Here is a 10,607-nt window from a genome sequence, read left to right as displayed (position 1 = left end):
TCAAGGGGTTGGGACTATGAGCTTTATTGGGAGCCAAATCACTGGGAGGAGGCCATGATGCTGGACACACCTGTGGAGAAAAGAAGAGGGGCAGTCAGAAAATCCAACTCTGGAGTGAGGGGAGAGTGAGTGAGTGAGTGAGTGAGTGAGTGAGTGAGTGAGTGAGTGAGTGGGTGTGGGTGTGGGTGTGGGTGGGTGGGTGGGTGAGTTCCAGTTTGTCCCTGCTTGATTCCCAGCAGCCCATTCAGTCCCCAGAGCCTTGAGGACTAATTCCAGAGTACAGAGCTCAGCACACTTGAGTACTGCTGGCTGTAGCTGTGAATTCAACAACCCAAAGTATTCAAAAAGCCAGAGAGAGAGTACAATGAGTAGGGAGATTACCTTACACACACAAAACCTAGGTTTGATCCCTGACATCCCATATGGTCCCTGGAGTTCTGCCAGAACTAATCTGCCAGAAGTAATCCCAGAGCACAAAGCCAAGAGTAAGCCCTGAGCATTGCTGGGTGTGGCCTCAAAATTTAAGGGGAAAAAGCAAGTACTTGATCACTGCAGTAGCTACCCCAGCCTACTGGGGTATTAATACTACTACTACTATCAATACTACTATTAAGATTAAATGACACTTAGGAGTAATAGCCAATGCTATTATGACCATCACCTTATTTTCCATGGATATTCACACAATCTTATTACTCAGATATCAAACGTTGCATTTTTTTTTCTTTTGCTTTGGAGGTCAGTGCTCAGGGATTGTCACTAGCAACAACGAATTGGGGACCACACACCACTGGGGATGGGACATCCAGTTCCCAATTCTAGTTTGAGAAGCCATAGGAGGCTTAAACACACCAGATTCGGTTGAGATGTGTCCTGCTGACTGGTTGAGCCCATGGCTAAGGTGTGTGAGGACCTGCTGCTGGGTGTGACCTGACCTCCAAGCAAGTCTGGGGAAGGCATCTGCCTTGCACAAGGCCAAGCACCCATATGGTCCCCCAAGCCGCTGACTGGCCAGGAATAATCCAATCCCTGAGCAGAGGCAGGAGTAAGCCCTGAACACAACTAGATATAGCAAAAAAAAAAAAAAAAAAACAAAACAAAAACAAAAATCAAGGCTGGGCTTGGAAACAGTGCAGGCAACATGCTGTAGCCTCAGGCCCAGGTGTCTGAGATATCTGAGCATTCTGGAACTTGGGCTACTTGGGCAGCACGTGGGAGACCCGAAAATAGAACTTAAAAACCTAACAGACAACAAAGCCAAGAGCAGGGCCACTATAGGAGACATACCTCAAGTATGGAGGCCATGGCTGCACGCCCAGACCCCACAAAATCCCAGAGCAATATACAGGCAGGCAGGCAGAATCCAGGTATACCCCAATACTCTACGAACATAATGGGGAACACTGCCAGTGCAGGGACCTGCCCTTGCTGGGAGTTGTCCAGCCATTAAGTCTGGGATGCAAATACCGGGACACCATCCCCTCACACCCGCAGCTCCAGATGTGAGGACTGAGGAGGTACTGAAGCATCAGTTACCTGCCTGGGCAGACAGGAGGGGCTGGAGTAACAGCACAGCAGGAAGGGCATACACAACCCGACCCAGGTTTGATCCCCAGTATCCTAAATGGTCCTTCAAGCCTGCCAGAAGTGATTTTTAAGCACAGAGCCAGGAATAACCTGAGCACCACTAGGTGTGGTCAAAAAAAAAAAAAATAGGGGCAGATGGGAGAACCAAACAGTTGACTGAAGTGCCAGTCACTCCCCTTGCTGACATACCCTTGTTTTTGTTTTTGGGCCATACCCTCTGTGCTATCACTCTGGCCCATGATACCCATTAAAAAAAAAAAAAAAAAAAAAGAGGTAAGGGTCAGAGCCATAGCACAGCATGTTAGGCCATTTGCCCTGCTTATGACCGACTCAGGACAGACCTGTTCGATCTCCAGCATCCTGTAGGGTCTGAAGAGCCTGCCGGGAGTGATTTTTTTTGTTTGTTTGTATGTTTTTGGGTCACATCCAGCAGCGCTCAGAGCTTACTCCAGGCTCTATGCTCAGAAATCGCTCCTGGCAGGCTCGGGGAGCCATATGGGATGCCGGAATTTGAACCACCCTCCTTCTGCATTCAAGGCAAACGCCCTACCTCCATGCTATCTCTCTGGCCCAAGAATTCTTAATAATGGGGCCAGAGCGGTGCCACAAGCAGTTGGGTGTATGCCTTGTGCGCGCTAGCCTAGGATGGACCGCAAATCGATCCCCTCCCCGCCCCCGCGTCCCATATGGTCCCCCCAAGCCAGTAGTAATTTTTTTTTTTTTTTTTGGTTTTTGGGTCACACCCAGCAGCACTCAGGAGTTACTCCTGGCTCTACGCTCAGAAATCACTCCTGGCAGGCTCAGGGAACCAAATGGGATGCCGGGATTCAAACCACCGACCTTCTGTATACAAGGCAAACGCCTTACCTCCAAGCTATCTCTCCAGCCCCTACCAGGAGTGATTTCTGACCAGAGAGCCAGGAGTAACCCCTGAGCGCCTCCAGGTGTGACTCAAAAACAAACAAAAAAAAAAGTAGGAACTACCTCCTGTCATGGAGGCAATGGGAGTACTGGGGATCAAACTCAGCTCACCTGGGCTTGACAGGCAAGAGCCCCATGCACTAGACCGACTCCAGAGCCGCATTTCTGCAGTTAGCAGACCCTGAGCTGAAGCCCTGAGAGCCCCATGGATAAAGGAGAGTCAAGAAGTGACACCCTGGGGCCGGGCGGTGGCGCTGGAGGTAAGGTGCCTGCCTTACCTGCGCTAGCCTAGGAGACGGACCGCGGTTTGATCCCCCGGCGTCCCATATGGTCCCCCAAGCCAGGAGCGACTTCTGAGCGCATAGCCAGGAGTAACCCCTGAGCGTTACCGGGTGTGGCCCAAAAACCAAAAAAAAAAAAAAAAAAAAAGAAGTGACCCCCTAGGAGCAGGAAAGGCTTGGGCACGTCCCAGAAAAGGACAGCAAGGCCCAAACCCAGGGCAGAGAAGGTCATGGTAAGCTATAACCCAGGGCACAGTGATGGGGACCCTGGCCCTGGCCTGCCAAGGCCTCACTCACTGTCGAAGTCGATCTTCTCCACGATGTTCTTGGGTTTGATGCTCTCTTCCTGGCTGCAAATGAAGATCTGGCCCGACTCGTCTGCACTCCAGCCATACTTGCTCATCCACACTTTGAGCTGGTTGTCTGCAGGGGACACCGAGACCAAGAACCTACGATTACCACCCTCGCCAGTCACAGTACTGGGGACCAGGGAGCCAAAAGCTGCAGCACGAGGAGCTGGATAGCCAGAAGGTGTACTTGCCTTGCACGTGGCCAACCCAGATTCAACTCCCTGCATCCCATATGATTCCCTGAGCACTGCAAAAGTGATCCCTAAGCAGATCCAGGAGTAATCCCTTAGCACTGCTGAGCGTGGCCCAAAAACTAACAAAAATAAGTTTTTTAAATAAAGAAATCCATAGCAATTCCTTTCCAAACCCTGGTAGCTCCCACCCAGGCAGCCGGGCAGTCCTCCTCCTCTTAGCAGGCCCCAGGGCTCTCTCCTCTCCCAGAGAAGTGGAGCCCTAATTATGGCAGGTCACTTTCTTATCTGCTTTTTTCCCACAACCAAATGAAATGGCTTCTAGATCTGATCAGTCTCTCTCTCTCTCCACACTCACAGCTCACTGAATCACTCATGGTGAGAGGGCCAATGTCCTGGGTCGACACCACTTATCTGTGGATCTCCCTCTGATTCACATATTGAGGGCAGCAGGATACTGTGGCTTGCTGGGTGAGCAGAGGCAGCTCAGAGCTGAGGGTCCCCAAGCTGGCTCTGCCCCCTTCACTGAACTGAAAAGCACCCAGACGCCTCCCTGCTGACTCTGTACTGTCATATGTGGGCAACTATCCGATGTTAAAATAGGGCTTGAGTGACAGGACAGCGGGGATAGTGTTTGCCTTCCATGTAGCCAATCCAGGTTCAATCCCCAACACCCTACCTGGTGCCATAAACCCCACCTGGAATAACCTCAAAGTGCAGAGCCAGGAGTAAGCCCTGGGCACCACCAGATGTGATCCAAAAGGAACAACATAATATGAAAATATGTTGGATGGGATTGGGGTTCCCCCAATACTACAGCACTCAGGGTCTATTAGCTTAGTGTCCAGGAGAGAATGGGACTGGGGACCCAACCAGGTGTCTCATGTGTGAGGCGGGCTGTGCATTTAAGATTCAGAGCCTGTCCCTGTCATCTCACGTTCAGGTCCCTAAACAGAGCCCAGCAGTGCAGGCATTCATCTCAGTGGCCAGAACCAACAGCTGGAAACCTCAGGCCCATCTGCCCAAGGGCAGGATTTCTGATTCCTCCACAGACCCTGCCTTGCCAGCGGGGGGACCCAAGGAACCCAGGGAAGGGCCGGAGAGATAGCATGGAGGTAAGGTGTTTGCCTTGCACGCAGATCCAGCATCACATATGGTCTCGAGCCTGCCAGGAGCGATTTCTGAATGTAGAGCCAGGAGTAACCCCTGAGCGCTGCCGGGTGTGACCCCCCCCCCCACCAAAAAAAAGGAACCCAGGGAAGAACACAGTGGGGACTTACCTGTCAGGTTCCCCAGCATCTCAGCCAGCAGCCAGCGGTCAATGTGCTGATAAGTGATGCCCACCACATGGCAGATAACTGGAAGTCAGGGCACACAAGGGTCAAGGGCCACCCTAGACACCTGCTAAGCCCCCCATACACACACCACAGAGGCTGGACTCAGAAGGGACTTACATTTTCGGACTGAGTCTTCGAAGCCAGTAATACCCTCCAAGAGATCCATGTTTTCAACCAGGGCTTGCTGGGAAGGGAGACAACAGGTCGAGAAGGTTCCTATCAACCACAGTGGCCAACTCCTCGAGTAGCTGCCCACAGCTGGCCAGCTTCTGTGCCACCCTGCCCCCTACTGGACTGATTGGGTTGCATGTATGTGTGCAGATACACAGTGCTCAGGGATTAATCCTGGCAGTACCTGGAGACAGAGCCCAGTATGAATACATTCACGGTGGGCTAACCTGGTACTATCTTTCCAGTCCCAGGATGCCAGTTTCAGAGACCTAAATAACATGTACCAAAGCCAGCAGGCAGCACGCCCCTTTCCAGGAGAAGGGGTAGTATCATCTATGAGCTCAGAGTTCAGAGCACCCAGCCTTGCTCCTATGCCCCAGCAGTCTGCAGCTCTCCCCGCTACCTCCAGCTACCCTCATGGCCCTCCTTGGAAATAGCACAGAGGGAAGACGAGGGCAGGAGACACAGGTTTGGAGTGGGTATGGCCAGGCACTAGGGTAAGAAGGTGAGACTCACCCACAGGGGACTGGGGACAGAGGGACACCACCAGGAGTGGTCGACCTGACACCAGTGGATGTTGCCCGAACTGTCCCTTCCACCAAAATATTTGCTTGTGTGGTTACAGGGATCAAAACCAGAGCCAGTCGAATGCAAAGCAAGTGGCTCAGGCGGGCCACCAGTCCTCTCATTTCCAAACCAGGAGAGGGTAGGGTGAGGAGTTCAGAGGGATGAAGCACAGACTCATCTGCTGGAAACCTATGTTCAATCCCCAGCAGCACGAGGTGCCCCTGAGCACTGAGGAAGCAAGATACCCCTCAAGGTAGGCTCTTCTTAGGGGTAGAGATTACTATTTATCCTGTAAGGCTGTTCTACCTTTTCACAATCTCCTTTTGATTCTGTTTCTGGGGTTTTGGTGCTCAGAAATCACTTCTGGTAGGCTCGGGGAACCATATTGAATGCTGGAGACCAAACCCTGGTTAGCCACATGCAAGGCAAATGCCCTCCCTGCTGTACCATCACTCTGACCCCTCAAAAACTTCATTTCCATGAAGGGGCAGAAAACGATGCCATGTGAAAGTGAGGTTCAGGTCTGCGGGGGAAAGTGGGGGGGAACAGGAAAAAATATGCAACCCAATGTGGTACAAGGAAAGAGGAAGAGAGCACTGGGGGGGGGGGGGGTCCAAAGACTGGGCTTCTGCAGAATGTGGAAAAGACAGGGTAGAAGAATGAGTGCATGGGGAGTGATTGTTTGGGGTTCCCCAGAGCTCATGTCCTATCCCTGCCTGCCTCTCCCAGTTACCCAGAAGGCCTGGAAGTGGCAGGTCTCCAGCAGGTCTCCCAGAGACAGAATCTGGCGGATCGGCTCCTTTATTTGCTGGGAAAGGGTGAGTTAAGAGAAAACAGCCCAGGTCCCGCCCATCTTTTGGCCTTTTCTCCCCACAGGTTCTTGCCCTGAGAGCAGAAAAACACAGCCATGTTCGTTTTGTAAGGTGGGTTGTGGTGATAGCCCATGTTCTGATGAGAAGGACCCAGAGAGGAGTGATGAGAATAAGGGAGATATAGGAGGCCTGAGAATTAGCTGGGGGTGAGGAGGGTGGGGCTGGGCATGATGCCCCAGAGCCAGCTGCAAGGATACATGTGCCTGGTCAATCATGCACTTGCACAGCGTGAAGTCGGTGTGGGGCAGGTTGGTGAGCGCCTTCAGCAGGATCTGGGCGGTGACCGTGGTCTGGAAGAAGGCCGGGTTGAACTGGTACCTGCCAACGAGACAGGGACCCTTTCATCTCTCACCCAGCTGCTGGCCTCCCTGGCGCTGAGATGAGTTAAGTGATCTTAACCTCCATAAAGCCTGTATCCTGGACCTACAAAGGGCATGGGCAGGGCCCAGCCACTAGACCTGGCAGGTGACTCACAACACAGAAATATGTACCCCAGTAGCAGACTGCAGGTTTATTTCATGTTTGCCTTTTTTTGTTTCACACCTGGATATACTCAGGGCTTACTTCTAGTTCTGTGATCAGGGGATCATTTCTGGTGGAACTTAGGGGACAATGTGGGGTCCAGAGATAGAACCCCAGTTGGCCATGTGCAAGGCAAGCATCCTACCTGCTGTATTATGACTCCTGCTCCCAGACTGACTGGATTTAAAATTCCCTCGTGGAAGTGGTAGATTAGGGTTCTCGCCATGACATTGCCAAATTCAATCCCTATCACCATATATAGAACCCTGGACACTGCCAGGAGTGATTTCTAAGCAAAGTCAGGCATAAGGTTCAAGCACTATGGCCAAAAAGAAAAAATAAGAGGAAAAACCCTCCTAGGGCCCCACTATTTCAGCAGGCTAAGCACATACCTGCCTTGCATATGGGAAGATCCATTTCTAAAAAGATGCCCTTGAGTTCTGCTAGTTGCTGTATATCACCTCTCCAGACCTGAATTAATTCCCTCCACCCTCATCCCCCCGTTTAAGAAGTTAAAGCTTTGGGCCAGACCAATAGTACAGCAGGTAAAGCATTTGTCTTGCATGCAGACAACTCAGGTTCAACCATATGGTCCCCCGAGCACTGCAAGGAGTAATCCCTGATAGCGGTGCTGGGGTAAACCTTGAGCATCACCAGGTATTGACCAAAATCAAATGAACAACAACAAAAAAAAAAATACTAAGGGAAGTTCAAGTTTATTATATAGTTCAACTATGTGGGTCTGAGTTCCTCATATACAATATCACTGTCCCTCTCTGGCCAGAATACCACGTCCTGGAGGCCCCCCTGTATATGCTGGTCTAGTCTTGTCCCTACACCCTTCTTGCCTTCGGTATACATGTTCCTGATCTGGAATCCTCTAGCTGCAATTAACTCTGTCCCCTTGCTGGGGCTGCTGCTGTGACCTGCCACCGGGCCTCTGTAACTCAGCAGTCCTGTTGTCTCTAGCAGTGGCCACACGTTTTGGGGTGTGCACATGTCTCTGTATCTGGTCACTGTCTGGGCATGCAAAGCCTCCTGGATCACAAATATTTGAAACTCCCTGACACTGTCTTTCCTTGCTAAAGGGACCGCTAATGGGCCTTACTACCTCTGTGAAAACGCACAAGGTCATAGCCAGTATTGACCAAATGGAACTGGCCTCACCCTCAGCAATCTAAACCGGGGTTTCTCAAACTCTTTCCGATAACAAACCGATTCACTGAGAAATGCAACATAGGCAAATGCCACAGAAACACCTCAGATTACTTACTCGGTTGATTTTCAATTAACTTCTGGATGCTGTAAAATCAGAAACCTTTTACCATCTCTCAATTTTCCACATTTTTAAGAGTTTCCCCATATGGAGTCATATCCCAAGTTAAGAAGCTAGGATCTAGGGTCTGGAGAAACTGGTAGTATAGCAGGTAGGGCTATACTACCCTGTACACAATCAAAGCAGATTTGATCCTGGCACCACATATGGTCCCCAGAGCACCACCAGGAGGAATGATCCCTAAGTGTAGAGCCAGGAATGAGCCCTGAGCACTGCCAATGCCAAGTGTGGTGCTCCAGATATCCCAGGTGAGCTAATGCAGCTGTAGACTGCAAAGCTGGTACCCAATGGACTGTTCAAGAACCACAAACTAAAGCAGTGCCAGGTTTGTGGCATGGACTGGAGCAGTGCCGTATCACTGGGCCCAAGCATTGAACCATCAGGCTTGGTGGGCAAAGAGTACTGCCAGAAGTGGCCAGGGTCCCCAGACCTCTCTTTGGGGAAAGTTCAAATCCAACAAACATAACATCCCCTGTCCCATCCCAACTTCCTTTGCATTTTGCTCTTATAAGACCAAAAAAAAATGCACCCACAGCATGCTAACTCCCAGGGGATGCAGCCCTTGCAGTAGTAGCTGCACTCAAGGCAGCTCAGAGGGTGGGACATGGAGCGACTTACAGCTTCAGAACAGCGAGGTTGGCCTCCAAGTCATAGGCATTCTCCTTGGCCTGAGTCTCCACATAGCGTTCCAGAGTGGCCAGGTTTTCAGGGTTGTACCTGGAAGGGGACCAAACGGGGTGCGTAAATGGGGACCAGTAGGGTTTGATCTCTAGCACATTAGATGGTCCCCTGAGCCCACCAGGAATGATCCCTGAGTGCAGAGCCAAGTGTAAACCCTGATGCCCAGTACACACACACACACACACACACACACACACACACACACGGGTGAGCAGAGGTGACAGGAGCTGGCACTGGACACTGAAGGGACAATGTCACTAGCCTCTTTTTCCCTCCTGTCTCCTGAAACAACAGATCACGGTTCTTCTGCATGCAGGTCCTACCTCCAGGGCTATCTCTCCAGCCCCAACATCTAGTAAATATTATCCACACTCCCACCCCAATCCCAGAATAGCTCCCGATCTCTCCACCAGTGCTCACTGCCACCTCCATCCTAATATGAACATCTGTGCCACCCCTCCCTTTCTGCCCCCTACCCAAACTCTACCTTAGTCCTGTTCCATTCTCCTTGGCATAGCTTCCCCCAGCCCAGCCCACTCCCAAAAGCCCACTATTTGGGGGGCAGGTTTTTGTGAGCAGGTATTCAGCACACAACCCAAGACTAAAAGGGCAGAATCAGAAGTTGGGGAGCTGAAGGGGAGAAAAAAAGATTCTACTTAGTTGTACAATTAAAGAGGGGGCAACCCAGTGGCAGGTGAGGCTCCCTCCTGCCTCTGATCCTTTGCCATGCGATTTCCCTAGGAGCCCCAAAACTCCAGTAAGGCGGGAAAATCCCACCCCAGGGCAAAGCCAGGATCCCAGGAGCCCCCCCTGGGTTGTCTCCAGAAAATCCGCTTCCATCTCCCCGCACTGTGCCAAGAGAGACCCTTCCAAGCCGGCACGGACCTGTCAATACCCTTGAGCAACTTGCCCACGTTCGCTCTCATCTGCTCGAACATCGCCATGATTGCTGTGGCGCCCCAAACCCCGGCGGGGCCCCGAACACACGCCAGGCACAGGGAGATCAGGAAACCGGAAAAGGAAAAACTACGCCGGAAGCGGAACTACGCCATCATTTGGCTCCAGCCGGGCCCGACACTCGGGGGAAGCGCTTCGAGGGGCGTAGACACGCCTTTCACTTACCACGTGACCTCGCCCGGATTGGAACTTTCGGGGCGCGTGCGCACACGCTTCACCCGCGCTGGCTCGCCGGCGTGAGAAAAAGCGTAGTTGCGTCCAGTGCGCAGGCGCCGGACAGAACCGTCCTGGGAGCTGAAGGAAACTTTTCCCTGGCCCCAAGGAGCTAGTTCTGGTCCCCAAGACGTGATGTACGTGCGCGGGAACATCTTAAAAAGGAGAAGCGTCTGTCAGTGGGCGCGCACGTCTATTAATGCATTAAATGATGCACTGTGAAAAAAAAATGATGCACTGTACATAGCTCTCTCTCATTTGGGGGCCATGGCTAAATCTCCTGGAAGTTCTTTCTGGTCCCCTCTACTCCAGGCATGGGGAGCTCCCTGTGTCCTGAATCTATTTTACACACATTCCAGCTTCACCCCAAAAGTAGGAGCCCTCCAGATCTATCATACCCACTGTCCACTGGACTCCCAAAGTCTAGTTCGACTCTTAAGGGCCTTGAGGCATGTAGGGTTCTGCACTTTGCGGGCTTGAATGCACAGGCCTGGGGTTTTAGACACCAAGGTGCTTGGTCAGGGTACGACCACACGAGTGTACAGTGGCATCTGGGCATGTGCAGGTAGACTCTGCTACCACTCAGTGCACTTTTGAGCCTGGATCAACAAACACTGCATG

The 10,607-nt window shown here is 51.7% G+C and overlaps 1 protein-coding gene across 1 annotated transcript; it reads right to left on the bottom strand.

Moving 5' to 3' along the window:
- EIF3K (eukaryotic translation initiation factor 3 subunit K) lies at positions 1 to 9,816 on the bottom strand. Its single transcript, XM_049786669.1, has 8 exons — positions 9,702 to 9,816; positions 8,754 to 8,852; positions 6,475 to 6,595; positions 6,139 to 6,213; positions 4,785 to 4,851; positions 4,611 to 4,688; positions 3,087 to 3,212; positions 1 to 70 (listed from the first exon to the last, which is right to left on the bottom strand). The coding sequence occupies exons 1-8, from the start codon at positions 9,758 to 9,760 to the stop codon at positions 39 to 41; spliced, it is 657 nt and encodes a 218-aa protein (XP_049642626.1). The 5' UTR covers positions 9,761 to 9,816; the 3' UTR covers positions 1 to 38.
- Between the last annotated feature and the right edge of the window lie 791 nt (positions 9,817 to 10,607).

The sequence above is a fragment of the Suncus etruscus genome, chromosome 14 (assembly GCF_024139225.1).
Source record: "Suncus etruscus isolate mSunEtr1 chromosome 14, mSunEtr1.pri.cur, whole genome shotgun sequence".
NCBI lineage: Eukaryota > Metazoa > Chordata > Mammalia > Eulipotyphla > Soricidae > Suncus > Suncus etruscus.
Note: the sequence above shows the minus strand (reverse complement) of the source record. Positions and strands in the feature narration are given on the sequence as shown.